At 48.1% G+C, this 20,053-nt stretch overlaps 2 protein-coding genes, 1 long non-coding RNA gene and 1 other non-coding gene across 4 annotated transcripts; 1 reads left to right on the forward strand and 3 right to left on the reverse strand.

Annotated features, from left to right (window-relative positions):
* Positions 1 to 423: 423 nt before the first annotated feature.
* On the reverse strand, positions 424 to 527 carry LOC125409594 (U6 spliceosomal RNA). The gene has a single exon (XR_015003946.1). It is a non-coding gene; the product is annotated as a U6 spliceosomal RNA (small nuclear RNA).
* A 3,694-nt stretch (positions 528 to 4,221) lies between these two features.
* On the reverse strand, positions 4,222 to 7,688 carry Rpl26 (ribosomal protein L26). Its single transcript, XM_087910488.1, has 4 exons — positions 7,583 to 7,688; positions 6,822 to 6,994; positions 5,286 to 5,426; positions 4,222 to 4,393 (listed from the first exon to the last, which is right to left on the reverse strand). The coding sequence occupies exons 2-4, from the start codon at positions 6,987 to 6,989 to the stop codon at positions 4,265 to 4,267; spliced, it is 438 nt and encodes a 145-aa protein (XP_087766614.1). The 5' UTR covers positions 6,990 to 6,994; positions 7,583 to 7,688; the 3' UTR covers positions 4,222 to 4,264.
* Positions 7,689 to 7,704: 16 nt separating this feature from the next.
* Positions 7,705 to 13,002, forward strand: LOC125409376 (uncharacterized). Its single transcript, XR_015738842.1, has 4 exons — positions 7,705 to 8,012; positions 9,033 to 9,102; positions 12,225 to 12,340; positions 12,788 to 13,002. It is a non-coding gene; the product is annotated as an uncharacterized LOC125409376 (long non-coding RNA).
* Positions 12,754 to 19,244, reverse strand: Rnf222 (ring finger protein 222). The gene is made up of 3 exons (XM_087910487.1): positions 19,123 to 19,244; positions 15,690 to 15,871; positions 12,754 to 15,070 (listed from the first exon to the last, which is right to left on the reverse strand). Exon 3 carries the CDS (start codon positions 15,042 to 15,044, stop codon positions 14,409 to 14,411), a length of 636 nt encoding a protein of 211 aa, XP_087766613.1. The 5' UTR covers positions 15,045 to 15,070; positions 15,690 to 15,871; positions 19,123 to 19,244; the 3' UTR covers positions 12,754 to 14,408.
* Positions 19,245 to 20,053: the final 809 nt, after the last annotated feature.

Genomic DNA, 20,053 nt, shown 5'->3' on the forward strand with positions numbered 1-20,053 from the left:
AAAAGTAACTCTTACAATTGTCTTCTTACCTCCACGCACACACGTCACAGCAGGTGTGTGCACCCTCCCACGCAAATAAATGTAGAAAAATCACTAGAGAAGACCTTCGATGATGATTACAAGATGAAGTCATTTAGAGTGGGTCCTAGTCCCATTGATATACTTATAAAAAAGGGACAATTATAGGGATGAATGGGAGCTGGAGAGGTGATTCAGCAGTTAAGAGCGTTAGAAGCTCTTGCAAAGGACCGGGGTTCAAGTTCCAGCACCCACATGGCAGCTCACAACCATCTGTAAACTCCAGTTCTAGGGTATCCAATGCCCTCTTCTGGCCTCCTTGGGTACTGGGCACTCATGGCACATATATATACATATACATGAAACACTCATATCCCTAAAATAAAGTCTTAAAAATTAAAATGAAAAACTATAGACTGCTTCATGAATTTGTGTCATTTTGCACAGGGATCACACTAATCTTTTCTGGATCATTCCAACTTTAGCATGTGTGCTTCTGAAGCAAGCATTCTCACAATCTTTTGAAACCTTCAAGTAACTGGAATCCATTTGATCCTCATGCCTCCTACACGCCAGGTGTTCATGCCCAGCCCAACAGTAAATTTCTAAAAAACAAACAAAATCATGAGGACAAAATATATTTCTAGCTGCAAACAGCCTACGGCACACCAGTGGGTGATCTCAATTCCTGAGACAGAGATATGAAAATAAGGCGAAGGTTGTTTGGGTCGGGGATCTGCTTCCCGCTCTGCACTGCTGGCATGAAGCCGAGAGAGACCTCCGCATCTGCAACCTCCTGGAAAGAACGAGTGGTGGCTGGGTCACCAGGACTGCGCAGCATCCAGGAGGAAGAAGGTCAGCACAGTGGAGGGGATGTAGCAATCTTAGTAAAACGGGCCTCCTACTGGCTAGATTATTACAAAGGACAACGTCTGGGAAGGAGAATGGAATGTGAGCTGCTGGCCAGGGACAGAGCAAGACTTTGGACCCTACAACAAGCTGGGAAATGATGTCCTTTCTTATCCAAAAATAATGCAGCTTCCTTGATACGCAATAGCATTGGCTCATCAAAAAAGTAATGGCAGGAACCGGAGAGATTGCTGAGCAGTTAAGAGAGCATGGTGCCTCACAACCATCTGTAACATCTGTAACTCCAGTTCTAGAGGATCTGGTAACCGCTTTTGGCCTCCACAGGCACCAGGCATGTATATATACATACAGACAGGCATGTGAATATACATACAGACAGAGCATCTCTACACACATATCTTTTAAAAAAGTAATAGTAAAGACCCGGTGGTGGTGGCCTTTAATTGCAGCACTTGGGAGATTGAGGCAGGCCTATCTCTGAGTTCAAGGCCACCTTGGTCTAAGAGTGAGTTCCAGAACAGGCAAGGCTATACAGAGAGACCTCTTGAAATTCCCCCCCCCCCATGAAGAATGATTAGGTTTTGGGGTCTTTTTTTTTTTTTTTTTTTTTTTTTTGAGATAGGGTTTCTCTGTTTAATAGTCTTGGCTATCCTGGAATTTGCTTTGTAGACCGACCAGGTTGGCCTTGAACTCAGAGATCTGCCTGCCTGTGCCTCCCGAGTTCTGCGATTAAAGACTTGTGCCACTACACTTGGCTTGCAAAATTATTGATTCATCCAGCTTTTCAAAACCTTCCATGAGCTACTTTCTTTTAGGCCTTGAGAACATAGCAAGCAGTACATAGATACTCTGCCTGGATCCCCTATTCTTCTCTGGTGGAGCAGTGACCTCAAGCCAACTTTTATGTTTTGCTCCAGAGACCTGTTGTTTCCGTGGTGACCAACCACTTCCTGGAATGCACTGACCTGTGCCAAGAATACAACATGATTTCATATTCTTGAGGTGTACATGAGAGGCAGACTCAGGCCAAGACCCAACCAATTCTGACCTACATTTAGTGTTTCAAGCAGTAGAGCTCAATAAATATCAATAAAAAATGTATTAAAAAAAGTAAAAAAAAAAAACGTTTCAAGCAGACCACACAATTCTTCCTGCATGTCACTATAAAAACACACAGAGTTGTTAAGGAGGGTGGGAGCTGCTGAATGCGGGGACTGGGAGAGAGCTCAGGTCCTCTGCAAGAGCGGTATATATACGCTCTTAACTCTCCAATGAGGCTTTGTTTTCTAAGTTTTTGTACATATATATTTTGTCTGCCTGCACGTAAGTGCACTATGTGCCCACAGAGGCCAGAGGATGGCATCAGGGTCCCTTAGAAACTGGACTTCAGACAGTTGTGAGCTGTCATGTGGTGCCGGGAACTGAAGCTGAGTTCTCTCCAAAGGGCGACAAATGTTCTTGCTAAGCCATTTCTCTAACTTTACGTGGGTGCTGGGGATTTGAACTCAGGTCCAAAAGCTTACATTGCAAGCACTTTTCTTATAACTGAGCCCCAGCCTCAGGGTTTTCAGTATGTTTTCTCTTTGGGGTTTTTGTTTTTTCATTTTCTTTGAGACAGGATTTCTCTGTTTAACAGTCCTGGAACTCACTATGTAGATCAAGCTGGCCTCAAACTCAGAGCTCTGCTTGTTTCTGCCTCCCAAGTGCCGTGATTAAAGGTGTATGACACCACTGGCCAGCCCTCAGTATGTTTTCCTAGGCAACAATCCAGTGAATTCAGGCCCTAGTGAGCTCTCCTGAGTGACCTGTGGAGGTGGGGCAGGCGCAGAGCATGGGTGAAAGCTGGTTCTTAAGTGTATTCACACCCCCCTCACTCATCACCATTTGGGGCTTAGGCTTCTTCGTGACTTGAAGTGTCACTCCATAGCTTTCACATCAGCCACCTTCCTCATACACTAAGAACTCCTTCGGGGAAAACAAACAAAAAAAACCCCCACAAAAACACGAAAAAGAAAAACCTAACCAACCACCCAAAAAACTGCTCATCACAGCTCTCCTTCACTGATCAACCTACACACCTCAGGTTTACCTTCTCTCATTAGGCTGAGGATTCTCTCCACCTGCACCCCCATGGAGTGAGTACAAAAGTGAGTGTTCAAGCCCCAGTCAAATACACAGTTTACGGTCTAGATATGGCCTCACCTCCATTCTGGAGCCTGTGTATTCCAGAGTAGGTCTGAACTGTGTTCTTGTGCTAAACCCGAGCCCGGGCACCAGATACCAGCCATACTTACTTGTAATTTTTCAAGACAGGGTTTTTCTGTGTAACAGCCCGTTGTTTTGTAGACCAGGCTGGCCACGAACTGAGATCTGCTTGCCTCCCCAGGGCTGGGAAACCATGCTTGAGCAAGGCTGCCAGCTTCCAAATACAGGCAATTTGCTCCTGAGTAGCAACCACCTAATGGATCCTGCCAATCTCTGCTTCAAGCCAGACTATTGGAGTGCGCTGTTCCAGTCAATGATTACTCAAGGAACGCCAAACCCTCCAAAACACCTCCCGCAACAGTGACACAGCTGCCAATGGAGGACACTCCCACCTACTTCAAGTACTGTTTTGTGGGGGTGGGGGAGAAGAGGACATATGACCTATGACGCAGGCTAGCCTCAAAATCCTTTAACCCCCAGCTCAGCTGCAATTTCTGATGCACCCACTGCTGCTTGCTATTTAAACATTATCACACATTGCAAGTCAAAGGTTTGCTAGGCCTTTATCTCACAGCACTGATAAAACACTACAGGAGAAGAAAACCTCTCACTATAGTTAAATGAGTCACATGACTTAAGCTCTATTCTGTGAGACAATCACAAGTGTTTCCAGATCTGGGAAGACAGCCGCTAAGAGCACCAGCTGCTCCTCCAGAAGAAACTTAAAGCTCAGTGCCCTCTTCTGGCCGCTGCAGGCATGTCGTGCAGAGATACAACAGCCACAGGCATAAACCTTCCCCCCCCCCCCAGTGAATTTTAAGTAGTTTGTAGTTAGGCTCTATGAGAGATGGTATCCACCTCCAAGCTTCTAGGACTCACAAGATGAGAGAACTGACTCTTAGATCTGGCTGAGACCTGCTATTCAATACAAAAGCAAAACAAACACCCAGAGTTTGATCCAAGGGACCAACTCTAGTTCCTCAAATTTGTCACAGTGGGGTCAGGCTATGCAAGGGGTGGGGGTGGGGGGGAAGAAGAGCTGTCCTTTCCAGACCTAAAGACTGACACGACAGCGCAGCAGAATGAACCATGGAAAACAAGGTCCCTTTCAAAGCACCACACAAGACAGGACTACTCCAGCAGTCTTTAATGAAAACTGTATGAGACGCCCCTACTCCTGCATCTTCTCTATTGTTTCTTCCTTGTATTTGCCCTTCTCCTTTCCTACTTGTCGAGACTTGGCTTTCCTTTCCAGGATCTTCTTGCGGTCTTTGTCCAGCTTTAGCCTGGTGATCACCACCTGCAGAAAAAGAAACAGCCTCAGACTTTAAGCAACCACCCGGGCCCAACTAGAGGTTCCACTCCATTTCCGTTCCCTGAGCCCAGGGTGGTGCAAAGTCCTACAAATCATCATTCCAGAGCTGAGGCAAATGGCTGGAACTACCAGCTACACATCCAGTGCAAGACTGGAGAGAAGCCAAAGCCAACTCTATCCAGGGTGAACACGAGGAACAAAAAGACCAAGAACTGGACATTGTATTTGTAACTTTGAAAACTGAGCTGGGAGGTAAAAAATGATTGGAGTATGTTACAAATAAGAATGTTCTTGCTGTAAAGAGACACCTCACTAAGGCAATGTGTCTTTGGTCTCCATGGACATACACGTGACAGACATACACAGGAGCAAAACACACAAGAAATTAAAAAGAAAAGGTGGTGTGTCACAACACGCTAATGTACTGTACTACATGGCAGTGAAGGGAGAATGTGGTGTCACTTGTTTGAAAATCACATCTTTAGCCCCCAAACTCAGCATTAAGTGGTCATTGTGTATATTACCTATTAACGATCCAATTACAAATTTGGGATAACTGACATGAAAGTCTAGAACAAGTATCTATTATGGGACACTCTACTCTGGTTTAAAAATTGCTAGCTTGTGGGATTACCACCTCAGCTTCAGGTTGCTTTCCAACAGCAGTTGCTTAAACCCACTCCCTAAGGGCCTACCGCTCAGTTCTACTGACCATGCTGAAGCTTTACTCATGTCAGAATCACCCCGTCGCCCACACTGTAAGAACACTGACTTCACATGGTCTCAGGGATTCCAAATTTAAAACACAGGGCCCACTCCTAGGGAGCCTCATAAACAAATCCCAAGTGCTGCATTTTCCTTTTCCTTCAGTACCTACCTTGCTGGGGTGGATGCCCACGTGGACAGTTGTGCCATTAGCCTTTTCTCGCTGCACCCGTTCAATGTAGATGACGTATTTCTTCCTGTACACTTGGACTACTTTGCCAATCTGCTGGCCTTTGTAGTGTCCCCGGACAACCTGAATGCAAATTAGAAAACACGCGGTAAAGGATACAGGTTTAGCAGTGTAAGCTAGAACATACAAACCATTTCCCCCACCCCTTCTCTGCTTTGCTTTTCGTTGCCTGTACTGGAACTCCCTCTGTAGACCAATCTGGTCTTTAATCCACAAAGACTCACCTTTCTTTGCCTCCCAAATGCTAGGATGAAAGGCGTGCGCCACTGCTGCCTGACCCCCTTTGTTTTTGAGATAGTTTCTCTGTGTAATAGACCTGTCTTGGAACTCAATCTGTAGAGTAGGCTGGTCTCAAACTCACAAAGATCTGCCTGACTCTGCCTCCTAGGTGCTGAGGTTAAAGCCATGCCCCTCCACGCCTAGCTACACTGTTCACCCCATTTTTGTTTTGTTTTATAAAGACAGGGTTTCTCTGTAGCTTTGGAGCCTGTCCTGGAACTAGCTCTTGTAGACCAGGCTGGGCTCAAACTCACAGAGATCTACCTGCCTACTGAGTACAGGGATTAAAGGCGTGCGCCACCACCTCCTGCCCTGCACTGCACTGCTCACTTTTAGCAGACCCTCATTTTTCCTTTTTGGTGTGTGGGGTGTTACTAGTGCTCAAATCCAGGAATTGCACATACTAGGTAAACACTATTAACTAAACCTACCCCAAAACTTTTAGTCTTGGAAGAATGAAAACAAACCAGGTCATCTGGCTACAGTAATGGTAGGTTTGTTAAAGATAAGAGCCCATTCTGGCTTTCTGCACAAGCAGTCAAGACTGTTTGCAAGATCTACTGGCAAGTCTGGAAATCAGCATCATTTTATCTGAATCGTAAAACAGTATCTTCAAAAAGTGTAAGTTGTGCTGGGTGGTGACGCATGCCTTTAATCTCAGCACTGGGGAGGCAGAGACAGGTGGATCTCTGAGAGTTTGAGGAGGCCTGATTCCAGGAAGGCTCCAAAGTTACAGAGAAACCCTTTCTCAAAAAAAACAAAACAAAAAAAAAAAAAAAAAACAAACCCAAACCAAAAAGCGTAAGATGTTTTAGGGACTGGCAGATTTACCAATCATTGGTTGCAAATGATACCTACAGAAAATTTCACCCAACCTGAACTTTCCATTTTACTAGAGAGCCAATAGACCCCCCCCACCACACACAGACATTAGGACATTGGCGGACAGAACAGTCCCAATAAGAAAGAGTTGAGGTAGGGATCAAGGAACACACTGCTTTTTAGTTCTTTCATTTGAAGCAAAGCAACTCTTCCAAACATCGAGTACAGGCATTATTACGTGAAAGGCAGGGAATCTATGCGAGAATTATTCTTGTGGCCCCCTATTTGGACACTGGAGGGCTAGTATAGAGAATTATGGGATCCCTCTCCCATCATAACTCTAAAATCCACACACACCTGAACTTCGTCATCCTTCCGAATGGGCATCGATCGAACATTGTACTTCTGTCTCAGCTCTTTGGAAAGGGGGGAAGACATGATCTTCCTCCGAATGTGAGAAGGTGCATTGAAATGCCGTTTGCGGTTCTTGCTCCGGTCAGAAGTCACAAAGGGATTGAACTTCATTTTGGCTTTAAAAAATAAACAAATAAAAATGACCCCCAATGATCCACTAATGCCTCAAGTCTCAACCGGTTCCCCAAACAGCAACAATTCCATCTCAAAAGCACAGAACACCCACTGGAAGATGCCCCGTTCGGTTACTCCATCAGACCTCGCCATCTCCAACTATTGGCTTTACAGGATTTTTTTTTAAACTGCCATGCGAGGGTGGAACTTTAAACACTCTCTTCACTAGGACAAAGCATGCTGACAACTTTTCAAGTACAACGTAAGTTTTCGGCGGAGTCGTCCTTTTACCCTTTTACGGACTCGAGCGTGACGGCATTTTGCCCCTCCAAAGCCAATACCGGGGCTCCCCACCTTAGTCTGCAAACTAGGGCGGCCCTCGCATTGCCGAACCCCTCTGTCTGGCCAGAGGGCTAACGAGCGGATGATTCGCCACTGGCCCCCGTCCCTCTGCAGCCCTGCGAGCCCGTTCCGCCATGGCCCTGGCTAATGTCGGGCCAGCAGACTGTCTCGGGGCCTCGGGACAGAAAGCCTCGCGGCCTAGGCACGGATGGCTGCGGATTGCCCGCCACAACCCGCTTAACACTCACCGGCTGCGATCTAGCGATGGCCGCAAGAGGAAAGAGGTCTATACGCGACTTCCGGTTCTGTAAGTTGCCGAGAGATCTCGCGAGAGACTCGGAACGAGAAGGGAGACAAGAGAACGAGAAGAGGAAGTTAGCAATGGCAGATCAGTGCCCCCTAGTGGCTAGGAGGGGAACTGCGAGGGGTCCGGTGTCCTCCCTTGGAGGGGTGGGTGAGAGGCTCAATGCTCTGCGGAAGGCAGTGGCCAGATGATGGAGAAGATGGTGTACCGGACGACCCCAGTCTTTCTCTCCTGGGCGCCGGACGTCCCCCCTAGCCGGGAAAGTGCAAATTCTATTTTGCCGCCAAATGGCTCCGGGACCTTGGCCAGCCAGTTACCTAGGTGACTGGAGATCGTCCTTATAATTAGCTCCAGCCGGCCGTCCCCGTAGCTAGGTAGGTTCTGTCCGATATTGCGATCCTCCCCGATCTGGATGACTCGCTGGTGATGCCAAGGTTCAGCTCACGCTTCAGGAAACAGACACGGGGAGGACTGTCAGTGCAGATTGGTGTACTTTAAAACCTCAACTACCAAACACTTCCGCCAGCTCCCAGTTCCAGAGCTGATGGAGACCGGGCAAGGGGGTCCGCTTCCCTGCAAAAGGATTCATCGGTTTCTGTTGAATGAATAATATAGGTGTCATCCTGACAGGAGACACATATTTCGTAAGACACGGGGAGCTTACTGAATTTTAGGCACTCTCTTCCACGCCCTTTACATTACTAACGACTTTTATGCTGATACGGGTGTATTGCTCTCCGTATACAGATGAGGTAACTGAGCCTTAGAGCAATGGGAGGTCACACAGGACCTAGGACTCACAGCAGAGCCCATGAAACTATACTGCTCCGTTTGTAGGAACCTCTGTCAAACTGAAGAGAGAGAAACCACACCTTTGAGGGTTCAAAGTTGAGTCATGTATTTCCATGATTTTAAAATAGTTGTGCTATTAAATATTCTGTAAAGGAAGGAGCCCCAATTTTATATGTAATTGAAAAATTGGAAGCTGGGCGTGAGAGGCAGGCAGATCTCTGAGTTTGAAGCCACATTGGTCTACAAAGTGAATTTCAGGACAGTAAAGGCTACACGGGAAACTCCATCTCAGGGGGAAATAAATAAATAGGAGAGAAAGGAAGAAAATAAAAGAAGAAAAATAAATTGAACAAAATCGCTGGCGGTTAATACCTGAGGCAGGCAGATCTCAGTAAGTTCGAAGTCAGCCTACAGAAGGAGTTCCAGGACAGCCAGGGCTATACTGAGAAACCCTGTTCTCAAAAACAAACAAAAAATAAATAATAAAAATTTAAAAATTGAACAAAACCAGCAATTCTATTCAACAAAAGCTTATGGAGCACCCTTTATGGGCCAGCCTTAAACAATGGAGTGACAAGATAATTCCAGGTTTGTTCTTGCAGGAAATCCTGATCCAAGAAGGCAGAGAGACATGGGAAGCAGCAAGTTCAGGATCACACGGAGACTTCCGAGGTGAGGTCAGCCTTGACTGAGTTTTGAAGAATGATAAAATTAGCTCCACGAGGCAGTGGGATAGCTTGAGGGAAAAGCTGAGGCGAGGAGGTGAGAGGCAGATGACATTTTTGCAGGAACTAGGTTCTGTGGCTAAAGAGAGAGGCATTTATTTAGAGGGAAGTCCAGGGGTTCTAGGGCCTGAGGGAGCCACCGCAGCTCCCGCCCTTCCTGGAGTCCTTTCCTACTTTACAGACTCACTAACTTGCTTTCAGGAAGAGTTTCTAGGTTCCTTAACAATCAACGCCTCCTCCCCGAAACTCCCTCATCTTCTTCCTCTCCTCTTCCCCAGCTCCCATCACTCTCTGCGGACGCCCCGCCCTCTCGTCGGCCTCCTTTCTTCCTCAGTCAGCGGGTTCTGATTCATCAGAACGATCCCTTGAGCTCAGGCTTTGGACGGCTTGGCCACTGTCTTCAGCCGGAAGCTTGTTGTGCAAATTGTGCAAAGATGCAAATTGCCAGGAGCCGAGTTATAGTCTGCTTATCGTCGTGCCTGTTGGGTGTCCTGGCTCCACCTTCTTTCTGTCTTCTCTGCTTTCTTACCTGACTCCAAAAAGATCTTTTAAATTGATGCTCTGGGATCATTTTGAAGCAGGTCCTTAAAAAGTTGAGACTCATCAAAGCTGGGATTTTTATCCAGATTTCACAACTAAATTGAACTATACATGTTTTTCTAGATACCAAGGCATCATATTCATTCATGTATGCATGCATGCAGCTATGCATTACATAAATTTTATATTATTATTATTATTAGTTTTTTGAGACAGGGTTTCTCCATGTAGCTTTGGCTGTCCTGGAACTCTGTAGACTAGGCTGGCCTTGAACTCAAAACATTCACCTGCCTCTGCCACCTGAGTGCTGGGATTAAAGGTGTGAGCCACTAACGCCTGATCACTTTTTTATTTTAATTATTTACTTATTTAGTTTTTTTTTTTTTTGAGACAGTGTTTCTCTGTGTAACAGCCTCCACCGCCCAGCACACTTGGAGCTATTTTTTATGTAGCTCTTCTCTTTTATGTAGAGCACACTATTTACTAAATTCTGTGCCCGGTTCTGTGAGCTCTAACCTCCCCTGAAGGAGCACTTTGCCCAGGAGGAGACATAAACAACACAAAGACTTACTATACTGGCCCCAGGACACAATTCAATGACCCCAGGAAGAAGATGGGGTGCTGTGTGTGTAGGAAGCATAGCAGCAGTCAATTCAGCTGAGGTAAGGAACAAGAAAGTCTCTGTGGCCACCTTTTCATTGCTTCTGGAAAGTCAAGTTCTAGTGTCTTCATCTGTCACCTGTCTGTCAAATTTTATCTTTCTGTGCTGTAAGCAACTACCTTTCCCAGATAGCTACTTAAGTGACACAGTTTTAAGACAGTAAAGGAAAGGAGGAGAAAGGGTAGTCAAAGCAAACACATTGAAGCCAAGTGGTGGTGACGCACACCTTCAATCCCAGCTTTTGGGAGGCAGAGGCAGGCGGATCTCTGTGAGTTTGAGGCCAGCCTGGTCTCCAGAGCTAGTTCCATGATAGCCAGGGCTACACAAAGAAACCCTGTCTCAAAAGCCAAAACAAACTAACAAAAACATAAAATACATTGTTTTGTTCTTTTATGATGAATATGATGATGGGAAGTCCCGGGCGGCTCACGGAGTCCGGCAAGGATGGCCGTGAGTCCCTGCAGTGCCATGCGGCCGGGGGAGTCAGGCGGGCGGTTACAGCGGATAAAAGGCTCACAAGACATAGCAAATAAACATAAGGGTAAACATTTATAACTTAAAAAGAAATAGAAAAACAGAGAGACAGAGATAGACAAATATAAAGACATAAAGACACAGAGACAGAGAGAAACGTGTGCACACGACAGGAGACAACCACACAAGAGAGAGAGAAAGATGGCGAAGGGGGAGGTCAGAAGTTGCTGGGTGGGCGTGGTTAGTTCTTAAAGTGTCCCAAAGTAATAACACATTGAATGATGGGACCCAAAGAAATCCACAAGAATTTAGGAAAAGAAACGAGATGAAGGTTTTTTGTTTTTTTTTTTTTTTTACCTCTCAGTGCCTGTTACGCATAAGATGTCATGTGTCTAAACTGGACGAAGCAGCCCTACACAGTCAGTACCTGACACTTTTTTGGTTTGTTTGTTTGATTTGTTTTTTGAGACAGGGTTTCTCTGTAGCTTTGGAGCCTGTCCTGGAACTCGCTCTGTAGACCAGGCTGGCCTGGAACTCACAGAGATCTGCCTGTCTCTGCCTCCCAAGTGCTGGGTTTAAAGGCGTGCGCCACCACTGCCCCACTCACCTGACACTCTTAAACCATAGAACCAGTGCTTTGGCAGTTCTCAAATGTTCTTTTTAAAGTTATTTGTAATTTTACATATTATTTATTTTCTGTGTATAGGTGTTTTACCTGTACACATGTTTATTCGACACGTGTGTGCCTGGCACGCCCATGGAGACCAGAAGAGGACTTCAGGTGCCCTGGGACTGCAGTTCTAGATGTCTGTGAGCCGCCCTGTGGGGCTGGGAGTTGAATCTGGGTCTTCTAGAAGAGGAGCCAGTGCTCTTAACCGCTGTGCCATCTCTGCAGCTCCATTTTAAAATTTTATTACTATATGTGTCTGAGTGTTTTGCCTTCATGTATGCACGGACGCCACATTGTATGTGTAGTACCCATGGAAGCCAGAGGAGGGCATCAGGTCCCTTGGAACCACCCTATGGGTGCTGGGATCAATCCCACGTATTCTAGAACTGTAAAAGCCTTTGCGCTAGCCCTCAGATATTCTTGAGATGGTCTCCCATCCTGGCAAGAGTAGTGTACACTCTTTAGTGTTGATTCTTTTTCAATTTTATTTTATTTTTCTTTGTGGTGCTGGGAATTGAACTCAGGGTCTATCTCCTGCTAAGCACTTTCTCTACCACTGAGCTGTCCTCCCAGCCCGCTCTTCAGGTTTTGAATAAACACGTACTTGACTTAAACGTCCAAAACCATAAAAGACAAAGTGAGGTCTTCCATCCCATCATTTTCTCATTCCTTGCCACAGTTAATCAGAGTTATGAGTTGTTTCTCATTTTTCTCCTTTCCCCAGGTAGTGCACATATGAACAAGTCGGAATATATTTATTTATTCTCCTTTCTACGTAAATCATAATGTATAGGACACAGTGTACACACCTCCTCAGGACCGTCGGCCCTGGACCTCGAGGTTAGTAACAGGTGTCTGTTGATTATCACTCGGGGGTTTCTAACCTTACTGCAAATACAACCACCATCGCATACCTTTGTGTGAATGCCACCACAAAGCTAGACAGCGGGACCAAGAAGATATATTTCTAGACACAGATTGCTGGGCCAAAGTGGAAACTTTGAGTGATATGTGTCAGATTTCACTTGGCAAGGTTTTATAAATATGTATCCCCGCCAAGAGTTCACCTGCAGGCGCCACCCCCAGCCTCCCTGGCACAGCAGGACTTGGTAGGATTTAATAAGATAAGCGGTAAACAGGCCAGTGGTTTTAATTTCCCTTTTTTTCCCTCAGTGGGTCTTGGGGGCCTTGAGATCTGTATATCAGTCTAGAGACTCACCTCAGGAGTCTACATGCATTGCCAGGTCTCGGACTCTGAGAAAATATATACTTTTATTTGAAAAATAGCTTTAGACATTGTTTTGAAAATGAAAGAAGCAGCCTCTACAAGTTGCAGCCGAACAATACGAAAACATCACGGGAAGTCAGGAAGACTTGGCGACCACGACAGTCTCAGAAAGGCCCATGACACTGACTCAAGCAGCCTGCCTGAGGGGGACACCGACTCAAAGTCTGCAAAGCTCGTGTGCCTTTTGTTTCCATAATAAATATTGCCCACCTCCCACAGCCTACCTGTGCCCTCCACACACACACAGCCCCTGTGTTCTCTACTCTTAGATGTATAAAGCAGCTGGTGAGTACTTTAAAACAGCCCCGCTTTGTTGCGAATGTCCCCTGTAGGGCGAGCCTCTTCCTTGAGGGTCCCCAGATGTCAACCATGTAGCCAGCTGAGAACTAGCTAAGCGACTCAGCGTTATTTCTTCCCATGCAGACAGTAAACCTCTCTGGAGAAGGGGATGAGTGGCAGATGGGCTTGGGTACTGTTGCACCCTGGATGCCAGACCCCTCCTCCTTGTGGCAGCTGCTGGCGGTCCCTGCCTGTCGTTTTCAGTCACAAGGGATTGGCGTCCTTGAGGACGTCCAGAGTCTTCACCGGTGAGGTGCCCGCTCTCGGCGTTTGTTGAGACAACAGTGTCGCTGACAAGCACAGCTGTTTGCTTCCCCACCCTTCCTCACCCAGCTCAGCCCTCGAGAATCCACCTGGGAAACTGGCCCAGCTGGTGCGGCCTCTAATGAGTGGTTGGGTCATGAGGAGGTGGACTTGGCAGGGAGGAAGGTAGAAGCCCCCAGGGGTTAATTTGCTCACATAGCTCTCAGCTGACTCAAAGTCTCACCTGTAGGGCGTCCCTTCCACCCCTTGCCTTTTGATTTTACCCTCGAGAACCCCAAGACTCAAAATCGGGCCTGCTTCCTGGGCCTGGAGGTTTGCAGAAAGGGCCTCTGTGGCCATTCTGCCAACCGTGGCCTCGTTCACGTTGTTCCCTTGACTATCCAGAAGACCCTTTTCCTGTCGCTCCTCCTCTCCCTCCCCATCCTGGGCTACAGCCTTTGAGACTTAGCAGAGGAATGCTTGAGGGGCCTACCTGGGGCTAAGATGCCAGGAAACTGAGGTGGGGACCCTGTCTGAACTTCTGTGTGTTCCTGAGAAGCAGAGAATCCTCTGTGGGAGGGAATTCTGGCCTGGAAGAGGCCTTCATTAGGCGCCACCTGGCAGCACACAGAACTTCCTTGTGCCTAGAAGGTCTACCTGGCTTCAGGTTGGTTACTTATCAGGTAAAGTCTGTGACTTTACTAAAGGTGAGGGCAGTGGCCACTCACCTTCTCGCTTAGTTCCAGCCTAGAGAAGGGGTGTTTGTTGGGGATTCTCATGAGGCCACACCTGGGGAGCCAGCTGCTCGGTTCAGTGCAAACCTAAGAGGTTCTCTGCCCCAACCTCTCCTCACGCCAAAGGACAAGGGATGGAAAGGGTGGAGACAAAGCCCTTAAACTTTCAATTTAGCCCCACCCACTCTGAGCCTAGGACCTCCCTGTGGAGCTAGCTTGTACCAGATGGGCACGGGGACCCTCCACCCTCTCCTTAGCCACGGCGATGCTGGGCCTCGCTCCCCTGGCCTCTGCATACTGCCCCTCACGCCTGCTTTCTCACCAGCAGTACCCAGGGCAGGATGGCAGCTACCACAGCCACCACGGCAATGAGGGTGATGAGCAGAAGGGCCCGCGAGCGGCAGCAGAAGGAGCGGGTGGTGCTGGGAGCTGGGGATGCCTCAGAGATCTCGGCCAGGCTGCGTCGGGGCAGCACACTGTCTTGTTCACCGAGTGGCATCCCATGGCGACTGATAATGAAGACCTGTGACTCCCGGGGTAGGGTGGGCAACAGGTCCAAGGGGAGCTGAGTCCCCTGGCTTGATGATTGTCTCCAGACCTGCTGGGAGACAGTCAGGGGGTTTGTGTGGCCACCACGGTCTGGTGAAGGCACAGAGGGCAGACCCACGGGCACCGTCAGGGTCTGGGAGCTCTTATCCAGCATGGAGGGCCAGCGGGAGCTCTTCTTGCTGAGGAAGGTGACATAGCGGCAGATGGGGCAGACAATAGTCCTCTGCACCTGTCCGTCTACCCGGGTAGAGAGCAGGTACTTGACCAAGCAGTCGTGACAGAACACATGGCCGCAGCTCAGGGTCCGGCTGGCGCCCTCTAGATCCCGGAACTTCTCGTAGCACACTGGGCACTCGCTGCCCGAGCTGTCCTTGCTCTCCCCTTCTGACATGGCCCCTCAGAGATGGCAGACCCTAGCTGGGGACGGGAGGGCAAAGGGTTGTGAACATCTGGGAGTTGTCCCTCCTCCCCCACACCCCTTCCTGACTCCCACTCACGTCCTGACTCCACCTGTTCTTTCAAAGTCCTATGGCTTTCTCTTCTTTCTCCTACTCTTTCTTTTCTGGTTCTCCTCCGAGGCCTACCTGCATCACACCAAGACGTAGACCCTAGGATCCATAGAGGGGTTGTGCAGGTTCTCCTGGGGCTGGTAGCAAGAAATAGGTAAGAGATCCCAACAGCACTAGGCTTGAGTAGGAAGTGTGTGGAGTGGGGTGAATGCCTGCAGTACCCGATGCCTCACCACAGCTATGACAAGCATTGTTGATGTCCTCACCTCTTCCTGATTCACAGCCCGACCTGGCTCCCAGGGCAAATAGGGGCTAAGGAGATACAGACGCACAGGCAGCCTTAGGCAGTGTTTAGCTTGGGCCTACCCTGCGTACTACAAACTTCAGACATCCCCTCAGCAGGGCTTGGCTGATCTGTGGCTGACCTAGGATTCCACACCTCATCACCGCTTCCACGACTCTGTTCTCGGTGGCCATCATAACTATAAAGCAATAAACAACAAAAAAAAATAAAACTCAGAGCTTACACATGCAAATGCCTTCTGGGCCCTGAGTGGTCACACACCAGCCATGTTCAATCATTCTTCAGATTCTCCTCCTGTGGTGACCAGAGGTGTCAGGATTCCGATTGGCCTCAGTAAAAGCAGATTTTCATTCCTGGAGGGTGTGTCTGCAATTTCGGAAACAGCAAAATCCCTGCGATCTGAATCTGGTGGAAAATGAGTGGTCAAAGTCATAATGTTGCTTGAAATCGAAGCTATGGAGTCACCCTGACGACGTTCACAGTGGGTTTCAAACCAATCTGGGAGGGAACGGGAGACCCAGCAACTCTCTCAGCAGGACTGAGGGTGACTTTGAAGGGGAACGCCTACTCAGATGTGGGCTGAATCAGAATTGTTACATATACGTGTCTCTGGTATCACAACTGTGTAGCCTAAACTTATCCAGAACAGCCTTTAGGGATAACTCTCACTGACTTATGGTGCCACCAGTGACAAAGACTGACATCCCGAGAGCCACTGAGGACTGTATGGCTGTCCTGAGATCTGACAGATGACATGACGGGAACAGGATTAGCTACTGGTAGGAAGGATCTGTGAAGATTACTAATCTTTTGGAATCACTCACACTCCCTTCTCTTTGTTTAGTTAAAAATTCCCTTTGCTGAGTTGAAAATGTACTAATATTAAAAAAATATTAAAGGGGCTGGTGATGGGACCTGGAGCCATAGAAACAGTGCCAAATCTTTGTGGGGGCTTCTTTGGTTTCTGGGGGGGGTTAATGTCGCCGCTAGGCTAGGAGATGGGGGTCAAGCACTCAGATGGCTGAACTGGGCTGAATGCCTTATCTGTTGTGTTATTACCGATTACAGCCATTGCTACCTGTTAACCTCGGTCAGGCTGTTTAGCTCCTCTGAGCCCCAGCTTCTCTGTGGAAAGAGATTGAGGACTGGGGCTTGGTGGTCCACGCCTTTTACACAGGGCATTCCAGGATATCAGGCTGCATAGTGAGACCCAGTCTCAACAAAACAAACAAAAAAGATGAGGTTGACCATAGTGCCACCTTCCTCCCAGAACTGCTGGTGGCATTGGTGAATAAAGAGCATGGCACCCAGTGACAGGGGAGAAGAGCAGCGCTAAGACAGCTCAAGTCTGCAGGGTGCAGAAGCAGGCGGATCTCTGTGAGTTCAAGGCCAGCCTAGTCTACAGAGTGAGTTCCAGGACAGCTAGAGACACACAGAGAAACCCTGCCTCGAAAAACCAAACAAAACCAAACCAAACCAGCTCAAATCCTTTCTTTTCTCCTGGAGGGGACCTGGAGATCCCTGTCAGGCATCTTGTCTGCAGTCACACCCTTGACAAAGGACAGCTCTCCTCAAAGTAGAATAACCAGACAAGGTGACGATACACTAGGCGAGTGATGGGCCGTAGATGAATTAGGGTAGCAATGGCAAGTTCTCAGATTTGTTTCCTTACAGACGGGCAAAGTCTTAACGGAATGGGCTGCTATCAGGATGATTTAAAAACAAAAACAAAAACAAAAACACAACCATCAACCATACTGTTCCTCTGCACTGTATGACTCCCCAAGAGATACAGTGGCAATTCTTTCCGTCTGCTCGTTAATCCATCTGTCCACCCATCAGACCTCAACGCTATTTGCCACGCTCCCGCTATTTGCCAAACTCTGAGACTCACAGTGCCGATAGAAGTGGTCACAATGGACCTAATGGACATTCATGAATTCTCCTTTTCTTTCTTTTCTTGTTTCATGGAGACAGGGTCTCTGTAGCCAGGTTGGCATGGAACTAGACTCTGTCGCTAAGGCTGACATGAACTCTTAGTCCTCCCGCCCCTGCCTTCTGCCCACCGCATGCTACGAAGACAGACATGTACCTCCATGCTTGGGTATGAGGGTTTTTTTTTTTAATTTTTAAATAGATTTTTTTTTTAAAAAAAAGAAGGACTGATGATCAGTAACATCAGTTGTTTGGATAACTGAGAAGTGGAGCTCAAGACAGGTGGGAGAGCAAGTACAACAGAAAGAGCGTAAGGAGGACGACGGCTTCAGTGTCGTTTAGACAAAACTTCCAGCTTTATAAATTAGGGTATTCAGCTTTCGAGACGGGGGAGGGGTGAGCCTGTGACTCAAGGTCACCTGGCAGCCACAGAAGAGAGAAGAGAAGAAAGGCTCCATGGATGATGCAGAGAACGTTATTAGGCCCTGTTGATAGACTGGGTGAGTAGACATTAGCCAAGGCAGGAAGTCATGCTAGGGCTGACGGGGGAGGAGGAGGTCTAGGAAAAGTCAAAAGGCAATCCAGTGAGCGTCAAAGATGTCCCGGGTCCCTCTCCAGCCCTCTCAGCTTCATGTGCCTTGGGAAGCCACCCCATTCACGCTTGGGCAACGCCTGTCCCCCCATCTTCTCAACTTCATTGCTCAGTGTTTTCCTCCCTCCTCAGTTTCCCCTTTCTCTCCATCCATCCCATGCTGTCCATGCTGAGTGCTCTAGTGGGGGCCTGACTCTGTCTTGAGAGCAGACGTGTGGGAGAGCACAGCATACAAAATACTAGGAGCATGCTGTCGTCCGGGCACAGAGAGGTAAGTACCACTGTAAAGCACTTTATGCCAAAGACACCCACCTCGGCGCCCCTGGTGCCTTTAGGAAGGCGCCCGGGGGAAGAGGAGGATGGAGAAGTCTTCCTGGCTAAAGGGAGACCAGTGTTGAGCTTGTAATAAATAATTACAACAGCGGCCATTTATTGACCACTAATTACGTGTTTGGCTTTTCGAATCCCTTCTTCACCAAATCCCGACAACAAGTTTGGGAGGTAGGTATTATCTCCATTTTACAGACAAGGAACCTGAGGCTTCGGGCTCCAGTAACTTGGTCAAAGTCATAATAATGCTAGTATAGGGAAGACCCAAGGCTTGAACTCAGGATGTCTTAGCTTGACAGCCCAGAGGATGTATCCCCGTCTCAGCAGGGGTTCAGATAGGTTTCCACAGAAGACCTTTCAGACGACAGTAGATGATGCAGCCCCAGAAGAAAAGTGACTACCACTGCTTCTCGAGTGACCCTAAAAGAGGCTGTCCCTCCGGCTATTTATGAAGAGAGGAGAAGAGAGTGGTTTGGCTGAAGGGAGCCAACCTCACGGAGCTCCTGTATCCATGATTCTTTACAGGAACAACATATTTCCAGGGTAGAGATGAGGAACAGGTGTCACCCACCCAAGCCCCCCCCCCCATGAGACAGAGTGCTGCTTCTAGACACCTGCGGTTCCCTCCCAGCGCCCTAGTGCAAGCCAAGCAGTTTCAGGCAAGACTGCCTCCCCACCCATAAGCAACACACACAATTGCTTCCTCTCTCCTTTCTCTCACACATCACTCCAGCCTCAGTTCACGGCATTGCTGTGCTTCTTCCTCCACCCCGGCCAGCATCCCCCCTCCCCCTCGTACCTGAGAGAGTGGTATCCAGCTGCCCAAGGCCTCCACGGAGCAGATGGAGCCACCCAGAGGCTCTGGACTGACAGCTGCTGTCACCGTGCCGGCTGTGCAGGCATTTCCTAATGACTGAGCAAGTCGGGAGGACAGCGCAGGGAAGTGAATGCTGCCCAACCCGTTTGAGGCCAGGAGGCTCTCGGTGCTGCCCAGGGGTTGGGCAGTTGCTGGTGTCAGGTGATTCCAATGAGGATGCTAACTGAGGAGCCCTGGCCTGAGTCAGAGGGTCTCACTGTGGAAGCAGTAACCCAGGATCCCTTTGACTGAGACTCCCCCGGCCAGGGGTTCCCCCATCCAACCATGGGAAAAACCACACATAGGGATCTCCACCTCTGACCCTCTGCAGAGTAAAGGGGACAATAGGTCAGAGCCTATGTAGGCTGTGACACCCAAAGTCCTACCCCAAGTTTGCTGTGATGAGCCATGTGCAACTGTTATTCTTTAAACAGAGGGGTGCCAATAGACCCACCATTGCCAGCATAAGCAGGCATAGGCTGGTTTGGGGGAACCAATGTGAATGTCCTAAAGTAAATTTGGACAATAATGGTTGACAACATTGATTATGTATTTCAAAATAGCTAGTAGCTGGCTTTGAAGGTTCTCCACATGAAGAAATGGTTTATCATTTATATCTGAGCTTATGGATATGCCAGTCACGCTGATCTGATTATCAAAGTTGGTATACACAAATTGAAATGCCACGCCCCACACTCTACCCCTTACATGTGTACAATTATGTAGTAATTGAAGATTAAAAATTATTAAAACAATGTTGAGGAGCCCGGGGATGAAGATCAGTAGGTCAAGTGCTTGCTCCGCGTGCGCAAAGCCCCGGGTTTGATGCCCAGCTCTGTGTAAGCCAGGGGTGGTGGCACCTGTATGCAGTTCC

The sequence above is a fragment of the Myodes glareolus genome, chromosome 9 (assembly GCF_982192425.1).
Source record: "Myodes glareolus chromosome 9, mMyoGla1.1, whole genome shotgun sequence".
NCBI lineage: Eukaryota > Metazoa > Chordata > Mammalia > Rodentia > Cricetidae > Myodes > Myodes glareolus.

What these genes read in the sequence shown, in the direction of transcription:
- Rpl26 (XM_087910488.1), bottom strand. Translation starts at nt 6,989, where the DNA reads ATGAAGTTCAATCCCTTTGTGACTTCTGACCGGAGCAAGAACCGCAAA. An exon ending in GGAAGGATGACGAAGTTCAG is followed by an intron (nt 5,427 to 6,821) that starts GTGTGTGTGGAT and finishes ATTTGCATTCAG; the next exon opens with GTTGTCCGGGGACACTACAA. An exon ending in TGGGCATCCACCCCAGCAAG is followed by an intron (nt 4,394 to 5,285) that starts GTAGGTACTGAA and finishes CTTTTTCTGCAG; the next exon opens with GTGGTGATCACCAGGCTAAA.
- Rnf222 (XM_087910487.1), bottom strand. Translation starts at nt 15,044, where the DNA reads ATGTCAGAAGGGGAGAGCAAGGACAGCTCGGGCAGCGAGTGCCCAGTG.